At 38.3% G+C, this 18,747-nt stretch overlaps 6 protein-coding genes across 6 annotated transcripts; 3 read left to right on the plus strand and 3 right to left on the minus strand.

Moving 5' to 3' along the window:
* Positions 1-2,305: 2,305 nt before the first annotated feature.
* MONOS_13444 (putative RNA-binding protein) lies at positions 2,306-3,830 on the minus strand. Its single transcript, XM_067866151.1, has 3 exons — positions 3,713-3,830; positions 3,183-3,649; positions 2,306-3,118 (listed from the first exon to the last, which is right to left on the minus strand). Exons 1-3 carry the CDS (start codon positions 3,794-3,796, stop codon positions 2,542-2,544), a joined length of 1,128 nt encoding a protein of 375 aa, XP_067725503.1. The 5' UTR covers positions 3,797-3,830; the 3' UTR covers positions 2,306-2,541.
* Positions 3,831-3,855: 25 nt separating this feature from the next.
* MONOS_13443 (uncharacterized protein) lies at positions 3,856-4,581 on the plus strand (the record flags this gene model as incomplete). Its single annotated transcript, XM_067866150.1, has 5 exons — positions 3,856-3,914; positions 4,033-4,109; positions 4,161-4,253; positions 4,311-4,444; positions 4,498-4,581. 5 exons carry the CDS (start codon positions 3,856-3,858, stop codon positions 4,579-4,581), a joined length of 447 nt encoding a protein of 148 aa, XP_067725504.1.
* Positions 4,582-4,616: 35 nt separating this feature from the next.
* On the minus strand, positions 4,617-5,672 carry MONOS_13442 (putative V-type proton ATPase subunit E). The gene is made up of 4 exons (XM_067866149.1): positions 5,455-5,672; positions 5,206-5,401; positions 4,978-5,138; positions 4,617-4,905 (listed from the first exon to the last, which is right to left on the minus strand). Exons 1-4 carry the CDS (start codon positions 5,652-5,654, stop codon positions 4,761-4,763), a joined length of 702 nt encoding a protein of 233 aa, XP_067725505.1. The 5' UTR covers positions 5,655-5,672; the 3' UTR covers positions 4,617-4,760.
* Positions 5,673-6,285: 613 nt separating this feature from the next.
* On the plus strand, positions 6,286-7,911 carry MONOS_13441 (putative methyltransferase-like protein 23; the record flags this gene model as incomplete). Its single annotated transcript, XM_067866148.1, has 7 exons — positions 6,286-6,441; positions 6,513-6,588; positions 6,657-6,933; positions 7,009-7,219; positions 7,321-7,362; positions 7,473-7,509; positions 7,597-7,911. 7 exons carry the CDS (start codon positions 6,286-6,288, stop codon positions 7,716-7,718), a joined length of 921 nt encoding a protein of 306 aa, XP_067725506.1. The 3' UTR covers positions 7,719-7,911.
* Positions 7,799-18,013, minus strand: MONOS_13440 (putative squid; the record flags this gene model as incomplete). Its single annotated transcript, XM_067866147.1, has 6 exons — positions 7,799-16,861; positions 17,019-17,373; positions 17,467-17,576; positions 17,660-17,853; positions 17,940-17,951; positions 18,010-18,013. 6 exons carry the CDS (start codon positions 18,011-18,013, stop codon positions 8,294-8,296), a joined length of 9,243 nt encoding a protein of 3,080 aa, XP_067725507.1. The 3' UTR covers positions 7,799-8,293.
* A 155-nt stretch (positions 18,014-18,168) lies between these two features.
* MONOS_13439 (putative large subunit ribosomal protein L39e) lies at positions 18,169-18,663 on the plus strand. Its single transcript, XM_067866145.1, has 3 exons — positions 18,169-18,190; positions 18,293-18,396; positions 18,465-18,663. The coding sequence occupies exons 1-3, from the start codon at positions 18,188-18,190 to the stop codon at positions 18,511-18,513; spliced, it is 156 nt and encodes a 51-aa protein (XP_067725508.1). The 5' UTR covers positions 18,169-18,187; the 3' UTR covers positions 18,514-18,663.
* The last annotated feature ends 84 nt before the right edge of the window (positions 18,664-18,747 follow it).

An 18,747-nucleotide genomic window follows, 5' to 3' on the forward strand; every position in this document is an offset into this window, starting at 1 on the left:
AGATTAAAAAAGCAAGAGAATAACTGAGAGGAGTTATAAATTCTTATTATTAATTATTTCTTTTTTTTTTCTTTTCTTCATCTTCTTCTTCTTTTTTTTTTTTTTTTTTTTTGTTTTGTTTTAGTTTTTTGTTTTTAAAGTTTGCACTTTTGAATCAACTTCATTTTAGAAAATGAACTGAGAAATTGTTAAGAGAGGAATAGAAAAAAGTGCAAATAATAGATTGTGCATAAAGTACCGGACAAGATCGATTTCTCAACGACTTCAAGAAGAATAATTCTGATAATTTTCCTTTAAATACAGTCTTAACCGGATATAATCACTTCGGTTTTTGCACAACTTTTTAAAATTATATCCGATTGTAATTATACACGATGATGCTTTACACAGAAGAAAATAAAAATTTACAAATAAATAAATAAAATTTGTGTCATGTTTTGTATTTTTAATTATTCTTCATTAAAACGCATTTTTCAATAAAAAAAACTAAATTTTTAAATTTTATTATGTTATTTTGACTTATTCAAACATATTTCTGAAAAAAATAAAAAAATCGAAATTTATGATCAAAAAATCGATTTTTCAATGAAAAATCCACCTATAATGAAAAAAATTGTGATTATATATTTTTTGCCTTGTGATTATATGCGATGAAAAATGAATGAAAAACAAGCAAAAAAATGTCGGTGCATAGAAAAATGTGACAATAAACGAATGTGATTATATTCGTCGTGATTATATCCGGTTTAGACTGTTTATCTTTACACTACTAACTCTTTTGATACATGAGACTTTTAAAATAGCCTCATTTGTACTTTGAAAAAGTTATTTCTTAAATTTTGGCTAAACACAAAATCAAAATTCAAAAAGATTTTAATCATTAATTTTTTCTGAGCACAAATGAAGCAGTTTTGAAAGTCTCGTATATCACATGGGTGATAATTTTTGAAATCATAACTTTTTTCGGGATATTGAATTTTCAAAGGATGTTGTCGTTGAATAGAGATTTAATATTTTGATGATAAAAATCATCAAAACCATTTCAAATACAAATGTTAAAGCTGAAATCATGATGAAGATAACTTTAAATGGGGGAAAATATAGACTTTCAAGCTTTTTTTGCGCAAAGCACAAACATTTTGTTTCACTCATAACATTATTAAACTTTCAGAGATTTCAAAATAAATTTGATTTTCGTATCCGTATATTAACGTAATTGATATAATAATATTGTGTTTTGTGATATCAAACGTTTTTCAAAATATGAACCAATTTTTTTTGAAAAATTTTGTTCACAAAAAGTTCATCTAAGATGCATAATTTTTCAATGAAAATGCCTGAAGTCAAATATTTTGTCCCAAATAGTATTTTAACTTTTCACTATTCTTTTGTTTATATTCATGTGATATTTTCTAATCGAAATTAAAAAATGAAATGATATGATTTAAAAAATAATCACCCACATGTATTAGTATTGTTAAAATATATATGGGTGATAATTTTTGAAAGCATATTATGTCGATCTAATTTTTCTATTCAAAAATTTCACTTGAATAATAACATATGAGTTTCAAAAAGTGAAATTGCTAAATAAAGAGATTTTCTTCTTTATTTCAACTGTAACATTAATTTTTATAACATTTGTAAAATTTTAACAATTTGAACACAAAACATCTTCCCAATGACAAGCAACGTTTGAAAATTCTTCACCCCGAAAAAAATTATGATTTCAATAATAACCTCCCACATTTTCAAATTTTTTGCAACAACTTTTTGAAGACTCAAATGAATTCTTTCTTCCTTAGATGAAATCTGTTTATTACGTGAAACAAATTCAATTTGAATCAACATGAGAACTGATATCATAATGTGTCTTTTTTAAATTAAAATAGTTTTTTTCTGTTCTCTATTCATCCTTTTTAAATAAATCGAAAATGTCACAAAGAACTAATATTCTCATTAAGATGATTAGAAAAAAATAAACTTGGGTTATTCTTTTTGAAAAGTCGCAAATGTTTAATATCAAGGTTTTGTGAAAAAATACATTATTTGATCATTTTTTGCAATTTATTCATCAAACTTTATTATTTTGCAAATGAAAAAATTAAAGTTTATTTGATGAAAGAATATGTGCATTGCATAGAAGTTTGATGAATACATTGTAAAAGATGATCAAATAAAGCACATTTTCAAAAAACCCAGATATTAAACATTTGCGACTTTTCAAAAAGAATAACCCACTTTGTAAAAATATCTTTTGATGTTGAATTTTGGATAAATATTTAAAAAAGAAAAAAGTCAAAAATTGATCAAAACTCTGTTTTTGTGAAAAGATCATAATGTATTAATTACGAAAATTTTTTCCAACGTCATATGCCTAACAACAATGATTTGAAGAAAAAATAAAAACATTTATTCAAAGAATTGAGATGAAAAAGAGAAAAAAAATATTTAACAAATTTTATATAAAATGCAATGATTATTATAATTTTTTTAAATGAATTTATTATCATAAAATTATTTTGAATAAAATTGGAATTGTTATTTCCTCTTTTTGTGGGCATATTTCCGAACTGAATGCTTTGAAGAAGAAGAAGAAGAAGAAGATGATGATGATGAAGAGGAAGATAACGAACGCTTTGATCTGTGATGACGATGAAATGAATCAGAGGACGAAAACGAAGAAGTAGAAGAAGAAGAGTCTGTTGATGAATGCATTGGCGAAGTTTCGCTTTTACTGTTTCTGCCATGCCTTTTAATGGGGCGACTTCTGTGAAATGAATGAGAAGATTTTGATCGAGTTGGAGAAATGGAGGAATCTCGATCTGAAGAATCACTTCTTGGAGATAAAGATCGATGAGTAAAATTTGTATCCCTGCCTTGTTTTGATCTAGAGGAGGATGAGGAAGACGAAGAAGAAAAAGGTGTTGTTGACGAATAATCATGCAAATGAGAATGCGATGAACTTGATTTATGTTCTTTCGATTCTCCTTTTTTAATCTCTTTTTCTTCAATTACATTCAATCCCAATTCTTGCAATGCTTTTTCAACAGTCAAAGAACTATCAGTTTCGGAGTCGATTGCATCAATCTTTTGCTTAATTAAACTAATTTGTAGCCTATGAATTAACAAAATAAATACATCAGTATTAAACAATATCAAAATTATGTTTAATTTCACACATAAGAGGGACAACGCGCTTTTCTGGTTTTTTATCAAAAGCATGCGAGCTTGAAGCAGGAGTAGATTTCTTCACAACTTTCGAGGATTTGAGTTCATCATCTTCATTTTCCTTGAGCTCTTCAGGAAGTTCTTCATCATCTAATGTTGGAAGCGTTGGAGAAGGGGGAGCCTCACCAAGTTTTGTATCTCCTTCGTCTCGTTCTGCTGCTTCAAGTTCCCTTGAATGAGACTCAGCAAATCGAACGCGAATTGGACGTCCAAGTGCCTTTTTTCCATTGAGAGTTTCCACTGCCTTTTCAGCTTCATCACGAGTCTCAAACTCAACAAAGCAAAAACCTGCAGGTTCGCCTTTTTTTGGGCCAGATTGATGCCATATAAACCTAATTCTTATGACAGTTCCAATTTTTTCTGTAAAGTCAAGTATTTGACTTTCTGTTATTCTCGGATCAAGATTACCGATGAAAATCTTATTTAAATAAACGAAAAAATGATAAAAATTAAAACAAAAGAAAATAACAATACAAAATACCTTATTCTCCACCTTTTCTGGAGGACCTTCCACGTTTGAATCCCCACGACCGGGCATAAGTACTTTTTCATTTATGTACACCATTTTAATAATGAAAGAAAAATGTACTTGTTGATCTATCCTCTTATTAAAACTTGCTCAAAATGAAGAACTGGATTTTGAAAGAGAATGGAGGATCAATTGTAGAATTTTCAAGTCAATAGTTTGATTATTTAGTAAATATCAATATTTCAATAATGAAAACATTATTTTGGAATAATTAACTAAATAAAATTTGTTTTTTTTATTATTTGCTATGTTTGATAATTAAACAAAAATAGCCATCACGAATCGCGATGTTTAAATTTACTCACAAGGGATCCTACGCTTTGTTGGTTTTCTGGGCGTTCTCCTGCAGGTATGCATTTTGCATTTTTTTATTCTTTGAATATTTTATATCTTAATTTAGTTCCGCAACATGTCATATTTTCATTCAGTACCAAAGTTGATTTGAAAAGAGTGGGAATATATTTACATGGAGAAAGCAATCAAAACCCGAAATGTTTGCGTCATTAAATTTGAAATTAAAAATATCTTTTTTCACAAAAATTTTTTCAAGATCTTATCATACAAACTTCATTAGACGGAAAGAATTTTACTACAGTTGCTGAATCAGAGTTAGAGCAACGTGCTGGAGATCATTTGTTTGATTTACCAGAATTAGTTACAGCCAGCTTCATAAAATTCATAATAGTTTGATTTATTTTGAAATTTCATCTAAAAATATCATTAACTCTTTGTTTCAGACTGAAAACTTTGGGGGCTCAGGAATATTTGTAACGAAAGCACTTGCATTTGGAGAAGAGAGCATGGATCACACCAGAAGTTAATTAAATACAATCATTTTCCAAACATTTCAAATATATTAACCTTTAATCCTTCCTTTATTTTTAATTTGAATGAAATTGAACATAAAATAAAAAGTTAGAAGTGAGTAGATTTTAATCTGACAAATTGTGCTCATTCCATTTCATAAAGTTGGAATAATACATGAAATATTTAGTAAATTCTAAAAGATTGTTTGAAGCTTGTCAGGGAAAAGAATCCCCTTCATCTTTGGAAGAAGATTTTCATATGCTATTTTCAAACGAGCTTCAAGTGTGTTATTAAGTCTGATTCTTCCATCGTGGCATGTCAAAATTACACCACCAGCACTTCGAAATGTGAAATAAAAAAAAATTGTTTTTATTTAAATATTTTTATCAACAAAAAATTGAAAATCATACCAAAATTGACCGCTTTTAGAATGATCAGGTCCTGAAGGAAGCGATTCGTTTTCATCAATAATAACATGGAATTCCATTTTCTTTGGAGCAATTGATTCTTCTGCTTTTTTAATTGCTTCTGGAATAGATTCTTTAACAAAAGCAACATCTTCTTTGCGGCACTAACAATTAAATGAGACAATATATATTTATTTAAATATTCATTTCCATTCACCTGAAGAAACAAACTAAGATTGAAACATGAGTTTCAAGAAGTTCCGTGAGGCCCTGTGAAATGAGGTTAACAAGCAATTGCTTGTATTTGTCGGTGTTTTTGGATTGCTCAGCAGAGTTTAATTTGGCCTTTTCTAACAAAGATTCAAGCATTTCATTTCGTTGTTTTTGAATATCAAGCAAAATCGTATTTGTTCGATTTGAAATTTCACTAAATATACAAAAATTACTGTTAAAATATTTAGTCATTTGAAAGTGACAAACATTCTCCTCTTAACAGAGATCTGTGACTGTTTGCGTGCATATTCCTTCCTGATTCTTTCTTTTTCAGCCTCAAGCAATGAATTCTTTTCTGTGTAATAATCTTCCTCTGCATTAGCAGTAATTTCCTCTGCTTTCTCATTAGCTTCTTGAATGATGAAGCTTTTCATCTGGTCGATAGATTTCTGAACTTTAGGATCCATGTTTCAACGTTGTAATATATGGGTGAGATCTGAGGCTTTTGTTTATCCCGGATGGTGTTTTCGTTAATAATTTTATTCAATGCAACTCAGAGACTTGAATAAAGAAAGATTCTTTTTTCAAAAATAATAAAGTTTTAAAAATGATCGAAAATTGAGTCGGAATGGCAATTTACAAAAAAGGTCGAAACATTTACAACCTTTCAATATAACATGTGTCGGAAAACTAAATGCAAGAAATGGTTTGTTATTTTATGACAATTGAAAAGATAAACTTATTTTAACGAATTTTTTTTTGTTTTTGCAGTGGAAAATGGTTTTTATAAAAGTATTTGTAATTGCATTTAAATCCTTTATTTTTTTAATAGGACTTGGAAGGGATGTGGAAAACACATTGAACAAGCTTTGGCCGGTGTTCCCGCCGAAGAAAGATGCACTTGTGAAGTTCATGACCCTGAGTAGATGGGTTTTCAAACTTACAAGATGGAAAGCTTAAACTATTCCTGTTGAATTTCTTTTTTTAACAAAAAGATATTCCATCACCTGATTGTTATATTTTTTAATGTTTTACAAAGATGATTTATCATCTAATTCCATTATAATATTTTGTTTTATTTTATTTGATAAAAAATAAATGGCCCTTGAAGAATCTAACCTCTCTTTTTTATTTACTCCAAAATATAAAGAAAATACTGTGACAGTAGGATCAATGGATATTCATTATGTTGCAAGTGAAGCATCAAGTACTGATTTTGATGAAACAGGCCAAATTCTGTGGAGAGTGTCAAAAGTTTGACTTCATAACACTTTTAGTGTGTTCGTGTGAAAAACATTTAAAAACATTGAAATAATGCAATTTAGTTATTTGTTCTATTTTTGCAAAAAAACCCGCAATTAGTTAGAAACAGAAATATTCTAGAACTTGGAAGCGGGACAAGTATGCTTTTTCAATGAAAAACAGTTTTTAAAATAAACTTCAATTATACGTTGATGCACATGCAACAGCTGCTTTTGGTGGAATTGCTTCTCTTCAATTAGGGGCAAAAGCTGCAATATGCACAGACTACCAACCTCATATCGTTGACATTTGCAAACAATCACTTCTTCTTAACAAATTTCATGGTTTGATAAACAATTCTTTGCAAGTAGGATTATTAAGTGACACTTTAGGAAAAGGATCTTCATATTGTCATAAATGGGGAGACAAAGAATCATTAATGGAGATTTTGAGAGAAGAAATAGATCATGAAAAAATTCAGTTAGTTGTTGGCTGTGATGTTTGGTATGAACAGTTGAACATTTATATGAAAGGACGTCATGAAAAAAAATTTTTTTGTCAATCTTCTGTTTAATCAAGTGTATGGGAAGATTCTCTTCCAGGACTATTTTCAACAGCTGTGGAAGCTTTGTCATATAACACATCAGCAGCAGAAGAAAGAAAATCACATTCTTTGAAACAAACGCATCCACAATTGGTTCATTCAAGTGGCATTCTCCATCCATCTTTGTATCAGCATCCATTAATCATCTTTGCATTTGAACGAAGAGCTCTTCGCCCAGAAAAAAAAGCTTGCTTCACTTTGCTTTCTATTTTATTTATCACATCTTCGATATTTTGCCTTTCTATTCTATTCTATTATGTTCTGTTCTCTTCTGTTTATTATTATAGATGGAGGCCATTGCTGGATCTTATGGACTTGAAAGGTTGAGGGTTTGGAGCAATATATTCATATTTATTCTTTTTTTTTTTCCTTAATCATTATTTTTTGTTTCCTTTCTGTTCATTCAAATTTTTGAATGAAAACAAAATGGAATCATCAGATATCAGCTCCTGAATTCGTTGAACCAGAAATTTTAGGTGATAAAATATTTTATGTCTTCAATTTACTTTTTATTCTAAATTTTTACATTAATATTCCATTTTCTATTCATTCCATGAAATTAGAACAATATCCGTTAGCAGAGTTCTTCATCGACATTTATTATTTGCCATCGGCTGAGCCAATTTCCACAGACGAGCCGAATGAAGCAGCAGAAAGCTCGACGTCTTCCTCTCATGAAAGCTGATGATTGTCCATATGAATTGGCATAACTGGCAATTTATTATTAAAATGCTTTACTCAATTGAAAAGGAAAATAGCGCTGTTGAAGACTTCAACAGCAGCCGTGCTGATTGGACAGAAGAGAAACAGAGAATTCATCTTAGTTCAAACAATTCGCAAAAAAGAAAAAAAAAGACGAAAGAACTTAAGGCAGAGTATATTACATAAAAGAAATATGCAGTTAAAAACAAAAGGAAAAAAGTAAGTGAAGTGTGTAGTTTGACCAAAACATTAGCTCAAAAGCTTGTAAATGACAAAAACTAAAACAGAAACATAAACAAGTCTGTCTAAATAAAATGGAATACGTTTATTTCAAAACAATCCCAAACAACGAAAGATCGACAAAAAGAACTCAAAAGAAAACATAATTATAACATCATCAATTACACAAAATGAAAAGAATACAACCAAATACAACCAAATATTAATAAATAAAATCTTAATAAAAAAATAAATAAATAAATAAAATGAAATCAAAATATAATCAACCCAAATAAAAACAGTGCAAATTCCAAATATAACAGACAGTCAATTACAATTTCAACCGGGATGTTCCCTTTGGCCGTTAGCCTCCGCAGCCTCAGGGAAGACAACATCGGCAGGCAAAGCAGAGAGCATTGGAGAGCTCATCAGAGCAGCCTCGCCCACTTCTGTTGGCTGAGGGGAGATGGATGTGGTGGTGGAAGAGGAGGAAAGAGAGGAGGAAATAGAAGAAGATGAAGAGGAGGGAGGGAAGGAGATATAAGAAGAAGAAGAAGAGGATGAGGAGAATGAAGAAGAAGGAAAAGAAGCAGAAGGTTCATTAGACATGAAAGAGCTGAGTGTTTTGTCCGACAGCTGAGTGCGAGCAGGGCGGAGAGGGACAAAAAGGTCGAAGGAGTCAGAAGAAAGCTCAGAATATGACTCAGCTGGATGAGGGGCATATTCATAGGCAGAAGAGGAGGAGTGGAGATTGGGAGAGGAAGAAGAGGGGAGAAGAGGACGGGGCTGAGAATGGGAAGGAGGAGATGGAGAAGAAGAAGAAGAAGATGATGAAGAGGAGGAAGAGGAAGAGGAAGAGGAGGAAGAAGAAGGAGAGGAAGTAGAAGAAGGTTGATATTCTCTAACAGACGAGCTGTTGAGAGGAGGAGAAGCGAATCTTGATTCCTTCGGAGAGAGCTGGCGGAAGAGGGTGAAGTGTGACGAGGAAGGAAGAAGAGAGTTGGCACTGCTGCTGGAGAGGTCACCATAAGAAGAAGAAGAGATAGAAGAAGAAGAAAAGGAAGAGGAAGAAGAAGAGGAGGATGAGGAAGTAGAAGCAGAAGAAGAATAAGTCGAAGAGGCAGAAGAGCTGATGCTGAGTGTGGAGTGCAGCTGAGATGACTCCTGCGAGGTGGAGTTAGTTTTGTCGCTGAGGATGCTTTCAGTGCGAGTGTGGGAAGAGTTGGCAGAAGGAGGAGTGGAAGAGGAGGAGTAAGAAGAGGAAGGAGATGTAGAGGAAGGAGATGTGGAGGAGGACAAGGAAGAAGAAGAGGAAGAAGAAGAGAGGGAGGAGGAGGAAGAGGAAGAAGAAGAAGAATATGAAGACTTCTTGATTGAGGGAGCAGTTGAAGAAGAGGAAGAAGAGCGGAGGGCAGGAAAGATGAGCTGAAGGGCAGAGTCGAGTGCAGCTGTGTCTGAATCAGAAGAATCGATTGGCTCAGTCGAAGAGGAAGAGATGTGAGGGGAAGACAGCTTGGAGAGAGGAGAGGAGAAGAGAGGGTGGAATGTAGAAGAGGAGGAAGATGTAGAGAGAGAAGAAGAAGAAGAAGAAGAAGAGGAAGTTGATGATGACAAAGAGGAGGATGATGAAGAAGAGGAAGAAGAAGAGGAAGAAGAAGGAGATGTCGAAGCAAAAGATAAAGGATACGATGACATCAGAGGCGACAGACAAGACACAAGTGAATGAGAAGTAGAGAACTCTGCGTTGTCTCTCCCACCGCTGTTAGTCGATTCTGAGTGCAGATCGTCCTTTGAGTCAATCCTCACATACGAGTCCTCGCACCTCCTGAACAGCTCCTGCCCTTCGCTCTCCCTCGTCTTCCTGCTCTCTGAGCCAGACGATCTGCCCCCACAACTGCTGCTTTCGTTGCAGCTGCCTTCCTCTTTGCTCTGGTGCGACAGGCACAAGCTGTCCATCCCAATCACATTGAACCCTTCAAAACAGCTCGACGAATCGTCTGAGGAGTCATCAGTGGAGTTATCTGGGGAATTGCTGCTCCTCTTCTCCACACTCTCTCCAATACCACTTTTATTACTACTGCCACTACTGCTGCTACTACTATTGAGATTACTATTATTACCATTGCTACTGCCATCAACATTACCCCCCGCTTTCTTCTTCTCGTCATACTCGTCAGTCACACCTGCATCTCCCCAGCTCTCAACCCATCTGGATGGAGAGAGTGAGGCTGTGCGACGAGGAGGGGGAGGAATTGGTGGCTGAATGGGTGGGGTGTGCGGGAGAGGGGCAGACGGGGTGCGAATTGGGGGAATGGTAGAGGAGGCAGCAGAGGTTGTGTTGGAGGAAGAGTAGGAGGTGTAGATGTTGGAGGAAGGGTCTAAGGCAGGAGAGCGGGAAGGGCGCTGGATGGTGGAGAAGTTGGAGTTTGACTGGAAAGGAGGAGGAGAGAAAGGGCGGATGAAAGAAGGGTCAGTGGAGAGAGAAGATGCGAGGGAGGAATACAAAGAGGAGTTGATGGCACTCTGCAGTAGATGCTCTTTGTCTGACTGCCCACTCTCAGACGTATGTGCTGTCTGTCTTGTGCTCTCTGACTCGTTCGAATAAGACGAGAAAGACGACTGGAAAGATGTCTTTCTGGCTGGATTCTGACTGCTTGTCTGCTCTTTCTGTGAGCTGCCGTGATGATTGCTATTACTATTACTATTATTACCATTGCTATTGTTATTGTTGAGGCCATCAATGTTATTGTGATGATGGCTGTGATGATGGTGGCTGTGGTGGCTGTGGTGGCTGTGGTGCAGATGGCGATGGCGATGGCGCCTCCCACTCGATCTGGCAGAGAGGGCAGAGATGATCGAGTTTCTGTGCATCGAGCGCCTTCCGTGTGTTGAGATGGAGTGTGTGTCAGAGCGAGAGAAAGAGCGGGAGTGCCGACGGGAATGCGAATGTGTCTGGTGCTTTCTGCTCAGGCTCAGCTGCACATTCAGATCAGACTCACTCGAATGGGCTGTGCTGTGTGCAGAGACTGACGCTGCATCACTCGGAAGAAGAGTTTTCGCTGTGCCTTCATCGGATGATGCACTGCTGGACGGTTGCAGCTCTTCTTTGTCTTCTTTGCTTTCTTTTTCTTCTTTTTCCTTCTTGTTCTTAATTTCCTCTTTGTCTTCTTTATCTTCCTTGCCTTCCTTCTCTTCTTTCTCTTCTGGTGCTTCAGGCTGTGGAGACGGGATTGGTGTCAGCTCCTTCTTTGCATTGAGCGAACTTGACTTGTCTGAACTGCTAGTTGACTCACTTTCAGTTGAACTGGAATAATCTGTGTCACTACTGTCATCATCATCATCATATCGAGAGCTGTTGGTTGTTTCTTCGCTGCTGTCATCATCATCGTCTTCATCGTCAGAGAGGAGACTTGTGCTGGTTGAATAGGAGGAATGAGACAGTCGATGTGTGTTTGTCGGAGAATTCGGCTCTTTCTGATCGTTTCTGTGCACAAAATGAGGATTGTGTGGATGCATAAAGGAGGATGGATCAGTGGCAGAGACATTGGAGGAGACTAACACTGAAGAAGAAGCTGAAGAAGTAGAAGAAGTAGTAGTAGAAGAAGCAGAAGGATTTGCAATTGTTTTCATTGTTGGCATTGAAGGAGAGCATAAAGACGGAGAAATAGAAGCATTCGGCATCTGAATTGCCTGCGGTGTGGCTGCCATCCCCGCACTGCCTGAGGCAGCATCGACACCTGCACTGGCTGTCCTCTTTGCGAGTGGAGGAGAGGAAAGAGAGGAGGCGTCAGCAGCAGAGGCAGAGGGAGACACGAGTGGTGGAACAGACGCCAGTTGGGCGAAGGCAAAGACAGGGGCATACATGAAGCCATGGAAGGGGACGGGCTGCTGGATGCGGGAGGAGGAGGAAGGGTTGATCACAGGCTGGGTGGAGGAGAGGGCAGAGACAGGGAGAGTGGTGAGGAGCTGCGGAGTGATACGAGGGGGAGGGGGGAGAGGTGGGTAGTTTGTGAAGCCTAATTGACTCATCGTTTCTGCTTGCTGCATTTGTTGTTGTTGTTGTTGTTGTGTCTGAACAGGCACTGCTCTCTGCTGATGGTCAGAAGAGTTCTGGAGAGGGTGCCTTTGCATTGAAGGTGATTCCCCTTGTGCACCTTGCGTCTGCTGAGGTGCAGAAGGCAGAGCAGCCATCTGTGAAACCTGTGGGCTGAAGCCAGAAAAGGGAGAGTAATCGCGAAGAGAGGGAAGAGAAGAGATGGAAGAGACAGACTGAGTGCGCTGTGAGGCTGTGGACTGCAGAAGAGGAGGCGATTGAGTGGAGAATGCGCCCTGGGCAGCAGCAGTTGTTATGCCCACAGAATATGAAGGCTGGTCTGTCTTGTTGTGGACAGCTGGGCCAAAGGGGAAGAAAGAAGTCTGCATTTGAGAGAAAGGGGTGCCTGAGTTGATTGGTGGAGAGGGCGGGAAAAGCGAATTTGGAGAGAAGTTCTGTCTTCTCCGCTCGGCAAACGAGGAAGGCGAGGAAGAAGGCGAGGTGCCTGCTGCTGGCAGCTGCCCTGGCTGTGAATGGGCCATAGACGAAGCATCAGAGTGGAGAGCGTCTTCATCAGTGACTGTGTCACCTTGTGGTGTCTGTACATGCTGCAGGGCGTTGAAGGCGAAAGGGGAGGAGTACATGGGATTGAGTGCAAGGGGAGGGGAGGTGGTGAATGGGCCGCTGAGTGTGTTGCTCACACCAGCAGAGGAGGCGATGGAGGGTGTCATGTAAGGGAACTGGGGAGAATAGAGCGATGTGCCGAGGAGAGGAGGAGAGTGGGTGAGGGTGTAGTTGGAGGCAGGCGAGAGCAAAGAGGGTGACTGGGAGGAGGTGATGATCTGGGCAGAGGTGGCGAATGTGGGCGAGACACGACGTTGGCCGGGGAGTGGGTGGATCATCGGAGGAGAGACAGAGGATGCGTGGCGGGTGAGGGGAGGGGCAGCCATAGAGGAACAGACTGATGAAAGGAAGGGGGGTGACTGCGTGTTGAAGTGCAGGTGGGTGTAAGATGGCTGTTTGGGAATGGTGATGGAAGGGAGCTGCGGGTTAACAACAAGAGCAGACGGAGGAGATGAGTTCTGTGGCTGAATGGAAGGCTGTTGCTGTTGCTGTGATTGTGTTTGCGATTGTTGTGATTGCTGTTGTTGAAGTTGTTGAGTGGGAGTGACAGCAGAAGCATACTGAATTCTTTGATCCGCATACTCTTTTGTAAGAAAGAGTTGTTGTTGTTGTTGAGACTGTTGTTGTTGCTGCTGCTGTTGTTGCATTTGTGCTGCAGAATTCTCAAAATGTTCATTTGTGTATGACATTTCCATCTGAGATTGCTGTTGTGGCTGTTGTGTCACAAGATATCCTCCATTCTGTGCCACCATCTGAACAACACTTCGTTCTCTTTGTGGATTCGAACTAGAAACACTCCCACTGATAGCACTAACACCACCAACACCACTTGCACTGTTATTACTACTGTTACTACTATTACTATTGATGCTATTGGTATTGCTATTAATATTGCTACTACCACCTCCACTTCCTCCACCACCTCCTCCTTCGCTGATCTGTGCCTCCATCAGCTGCACCAGCTGCTGAATGACTTGTGGGTCTGCTGGCTGCCCTGCCTGCTGCATTTGCTGAATGTGCTGAATCAGACTCTGCTGCTGCAACAACAACATCCTCATCTTCTCATCCTTCCCTTCTTTCTCTTCGTTTGGCTGTGAATGCCCTGTTCTTTTGTTCTTCCTCTTTCTTTTTCGCTTCCTCTCGTTCTTCTTCTGCTTCGACTGTTCAGACGCATCACCCCCTCCTGCCATTGCTGATTCTCCCCCTCCTTCAGCACACACACCATTTCGGATGAGACCATTCTCTGAATGATCTCCTTTTATCATTCCTCCTCCTCCTCCTCCTTCTCCACTCTCCAATGAATCAACAGCTCCATTTGACAGCTCTGGTGAAGGAGATGCAGGAGCAGCAAAGTTGACCTGTTTGATGGAAGGAGTGGGCAGAAGAGGCTGAGTGGAGACAGCAGTCGCACTGAGGATGTCTGGTGAGATTGAGGCATTGCTGAGAAATGAGGCAGAACTGACAGAACTGATAGAATTAACAGAATTAAGAGGCACTCCTTCTTTTGGAACAATGTTCAATTCAGATGAAGCAACACTTTCTCCTTCATTTGTCACAATGCTGCTGTTTTGTGTCTGACTTGTTTGTTGTTCTGTCACATTCTGTGTCTGCCTCTGCATCTCAGACGAAACAGAACTCATTGCTTCTTTTGGAGGAGAAGTTGATTGGATGACATTTTGTGTGTTGGCAGTTGACATCTGCATTGACATTGACATTGCAATTGACATTTCTGGAAGAGAATACGAAGGCAGCTTTCGAGATGGAGAAGAGGAAGAAGAGGAAGATATCGAAGAAGGAGATGATGATGATGATGATGAAGGAATAGATGCAGAGACAGAAGCAGAAGCAACCCCAGCAGCAGTAACAGCAGCAGTAACAGCAGCAGTAACAGCAGCATTAGACACATTCATAGGAAATCCCAGTGATTGCACAGGAGAGGCAGAGCGTCTGTATATTCCGCAGTCAGTTGTGCGTATCTTCGGTGGCGGAGACATTCTCTTCCTCAGCAACTGCACAGCAGCTGCATCGACATTCTGAAGAGTGCTGAGAGAAGAGGCAGTGCTATTCATTCCATTGATAGTATTGATACCATTGATAGAAGTGATACTGTTAGAAATGATCATTCCTTTGTCTTTTGAGGGAAGGGCAGAAGAGACAGAAGAGGAAGAGAGAGAAGAGAGAGAAGAAGAAGAGGAAGAAGAGGAAGATGGTGAAGGAATGGCAGAAGCAGTTGAGATGGAAGAGAAAGAGGAGAGAGAAAGAGGAAGATCAGCGAATGAAGATTGGAGTGAAGGAGGAAGAGGAGAGGGAGACAGAGAGCGTTGTGGAGTGATGCCACGGAGAGAAGGAGAAGGAGGAGGAGAACGAGGTTTACGTTGGATTGTTGGAGAAGGGCAAGGAGAAGGAGAAGGAGAGAAAGAGGAAGAAGAAGAAGATGATGGAACTGAAGATGGATTAGGACAAGTTGTTGAGGATGGCATTTTGGCAGATGAAGAAGATGAGGATGATTCAACAGGAGGAGGGAGAATGGAAGAAGGAGAAGAAGATGCCGTCAATGAAACATTTTGAGGAGTAACTTTGTTGTTTGTTTGCTGTTCATTTGTTGTGTTTGAAGATGTTCTGTCTGTTTCTGAGTGAATATGTGACTCATTTGTCTGTTTTGTATGTTCAACAGAATGAGAATGAGAAGAAGAGGAAGAGGAAGAAGGCAGCTGATTATTCTCCTCCCTTAAAGACACAGAAGAATTCATCATCATCATCGTCATCTGCTGCTGCTGTTGTTGAGAAGCTGTCATTTCATTTGCATCTTTGGCAGAAGTGTCAGAGAGCATTTCCTCATTCACATCAGGGCTGTTTGGCTGCTGTGTGGAATTGTCCTTTTTTGTGGCTGTTTTTGGAATGAATGCCTTTGCAGCGACACGAAGAATGGAGCGAGTGAAGGCAGACAGATGCTCTTGAGAGGGGGATTGTTGTTGAGGGTCATGAGAAACAGAATGAGAAGAGGAAGAAGAATTCCTCACATTCATTGGTGGAAGAGGAGGAGAAGAGGAAGAAGAAGCAGATGATTTTGAATGGGACGAAAGCGAATGAGAATGAGGAGGGGAAGAAGGAGAAAGATGGATGGAAACAGGAGGAGATGTTGAGTGTTCTGCTGCTTTTGATGTCTGTCCACTCATCCTCATCAGTTCATCACGAGATGCAAAAGAAGAAGAAGAAGAAGAAGAAGGTAACGATGATGATGATGATGATGATGATGATGAAGCAGAAGCAAATCCTGATGGATGAATGGTAGTCATTGGTTGCTGAATTGCATATGAGTACTGTTGTTGTTGTATTTGTTGCATTTGCTGTTGATGACTCTGATGAAGATGATGTTGCTGCTGCTGTTGCTGTTCAGAGGGAGAAAGAGGCTGAACATTCTGAGTGAATGGATAGGACGGGATGACAAACACAGCAGGGCTGCTGAGAGAGGCCGAAGGGAGACAGACAGAAGACGTTGGATGGGCAGCCATTGGAGACGAGGGAGAGGCAGAGGAGAAGGAAGACGAAGGGACAGACTGAACATAGCAGGCATTGGAGAGAGAGACAGAGGGGGTGGAAGGAAAAGGGTGTTGCAATGGATTCTGTTGTTGTTGCTGTTGCTGCTGTTGAGGAAGAGTGAACAGAGCATCAGAACGAGATGGCTGTTGTTGCAATGGCTGGAATGCATTGAAAGTGTTGAGAGATTGCTGCTGTTGTTGTTGCTGCTGTTGCTGAACCTGTTGCACTTGTTGTATTTGTGATTGCAATTGAGGTTGTAATTGAGGTTGTATTTGAGTCTGCTGAGGAGGTGTGGGGAACAGCTGGAGTGTTTGGAAGGAGGCAGACGGGGTGGCTGAAGAGACAGCTGGCTGGACAGACAGAAGAGGACGAATCTGAATAGTCTGATGGGCCATTGGGATGGATGATTTCAGTGGGATTGTCTGTGACTGCAGCTGAGGCTGAGATAGAGGCTGAGAAAGAGATTGAGAAAGGGGTTGAGAAAGAGATTGAGACAATGACTGATTAAGAGATTGATTGGCTGATTGAGTGGAAGAAGGTGACTGTATCTGTGTTTGTGTTTGTGTTTGTGTCTGCTGCTGGAGTGATGTCTGTGAGAGATGGGCAAGAGCCATCTGATGCTGTGCAAGAGGCGCCTTTTTGTGGGGCAGAATGTAAAGACGGACAGTGCCAACATCAATTGTGCCTTTGCGGAGGAACTCATTTGTGGCCTGTGTGAATGGAAGAGGAAATAAATAAATAAATAAATAAATAAATAAAGTATTGTTTAATAAAAAAAAAGAATATTAATATCATTGATTTGTAACATGAATAAAGCAATGAATAATCACAGTTAATAAAGAAAAAAAGAAGAAATTAGAAACAAACTTCTTCACCTCGTTTGTTGGCCTTAAAGTGGACAAAGCCAAATCCTCTGAACAGCCCTCCTTCCTGTTTAGGAAGCTCCACCCGCACAACTTCTGCTTGTGTGCTAAATGCCTCTCTCACTGTCTGCTCATTGAATAGGCCCCGCAGCTCATCAGCACGCGATCCTTTGAACCGCACCATCACAGAGCAATGCAGAGCCATCGAGTCTGCCCAGTCCACGCCAAGCACCGAGTCGCGCAGACGGATCATGTTGCTGTTTCGCTTCGCCTCCACTGCTGAAGAACGGCGAGAGAAGGTGATAAAGCAGGAATGCGTTTCGCTATCAAGCTCAAATGCACCAATTGGACCAAAAGTTCTATTTGCAAAAAAGTCAGTCATTAAAAAAAAAAAAATAAAAACGATATTTTTTTTTTTGAAAAAGCATCTAAAAATTAAATAAAAATCATACTCAAAGAGTTGATAAATTTCTGAGACAGTTACATCAGAGGGCAGATTTTGAATTCGAACACTCGAATTTCGAGCAGCTGAATTCACTTTCAAGGGACGAGAACGAATCCACTGAAAACATTGAAAAGTGTTCATATTCACGAAAAAAATATGAAAAAAAATTTTTTTATAAAAATATAGCATATTTCACATACAAATCCTTCAGTTGAAGCTAAAACATTTGCAGGGCCTTCTTCATCCGCGAAATATACAAATCCGTATCCAAGACTATTTCCTGTGAATTTATCTCTTTTCACCATGACACTATTTATTTTTCCATATTTATTAAATAGCTCTTGAAGATCATTTTCTGTAATTGATGCATCAAGATCGCCAACAAAAATTCCACCTAAAAATTATTTACATTAAAAATTTATCACAGAAAATTTATTGTTTTTAAATGTATGCATTTAATATATATTTAAAGAAGCAAACGTCCTTCATCATCTAAAAGGCAAACATAAAAAAAATATTAAACATGAATATAAAAACAACATTCCCAAACCCATTGACAGCTGAAAGTGATTGTTCTTTTAATTATGCTGTAGCTATTTATTGGCTCTTCCAAAATACGTCGTTATAACGATTTTCACGAGTTATGAACTAATTTTTAGATCATAATTACTATAATTATCATTTGAGAGCTGATCGAATTGATCGTGCCATAGTTATCGCTTTGAACAATGGTATGCTTTTTGATGTATTTTTAGCTGATATATCAATGATCTTATTGCATTCATAATCTTCAATTAATGCGGCGATTATTTATCTTTGTTAATTACATTTAGCCGTCACACAAAACATTGCAAATCAAATTGAAAATGGCCAAGTTGCGCAAACAAAATAGACCGTTGCCTAATTGGTTTAGACTTAAGAAAGATACCAAAATTAGGTTAGAATTATAGTTGTATATATGCAATTTGTATTTTAAACTTGTTATTTTGAATATTTCATTTTTAGATACAACTCAAAGCGTCATCACTGGAGACGTACCAAGTTGAATTTGTAAAAAATGATAATACAAATTCAGATACGTTTTAAACCGTTCATTACAAGTTTTAATATTTCGGCCTTTTTTAGCATTATGCAACAAAGGACAGCTCAATACTTTCCAATTTTTCATTCACTGCGATTAAAAAGGCTACAACAAACATTTTCATTATTTGTCATATTTTTATGATTAAGCGTTTGCAAAAACTTTATTTTGCTACAAAGACCTTTATGATATTTGCAATGAAGGGAT

This window comes from Monocercomonoides exilis (assembly GCF_001643675.1).
Source record: "Monocercomonoides exilis strain PA203 chromosome Unknown scaffold29-1213020, whole genome shotgun sequence".
Lineage (NCBI taxonomy): Eukaryota > Preaxostyla > Oxymonadida > Polymastigidae > Monocercomonoides > Monocercomonoides exilis.

Bases quoted from the DNA above. Each gene is read 5' to 3' on its own strand.
- MONOS_13442 (XM_067866149.1), bottom strand. From the start codon at position 5,654: ATGGATCCTAAAGTTCAGAAATCTATCGACCAGATGAAAAGCTTCATC. The intron at 5,139-5,205 runs GTTTGTTTCTTC...TTTAATTGTTAG, and splicing joins AAACTCATGTTTCAATCTTA to TGCCGCAAAGAAGATGTTGC. The intron at 4,906-4,977 runs GTATGATTTTCA...CACATTTCGAAG, and splicing joins TCTAAAAGCGGTCAATTTTG to TGCTGGTGGTGTAATTTTGA.
- MONOS_13444 (XM_067866151.1), bottom strand. From the start codon at position 3,796: ATGGTGTACATAAATGAAAAAGTACTTATGCCCGGTCGTGGGGATTCA. The intron at 3,650-3,712 runs GTATTTTGTATT...TATTTAAATAAG, and splicing joins CAGAAAAGGTGGAGAATAAG to ATTTTCATCGGTAATCTTGA. The intron at 3,119-3,182 runs GTGTGAAATTAA...GTTAATTCATAG, and splicing joins AAGCGCGTTGTCCCTCTTAT to GCTACAAATTAGTTTAATTA.
- MONOS_13439 (XM_067866145.1), top strand. The intron at 18,397-18,464 runs GTTAGAATTATA...TTTCATTTTTAG, and splicing joins AAGAAAGATACCAAAATTAG to ATACAACTCAAAGCGTCATC.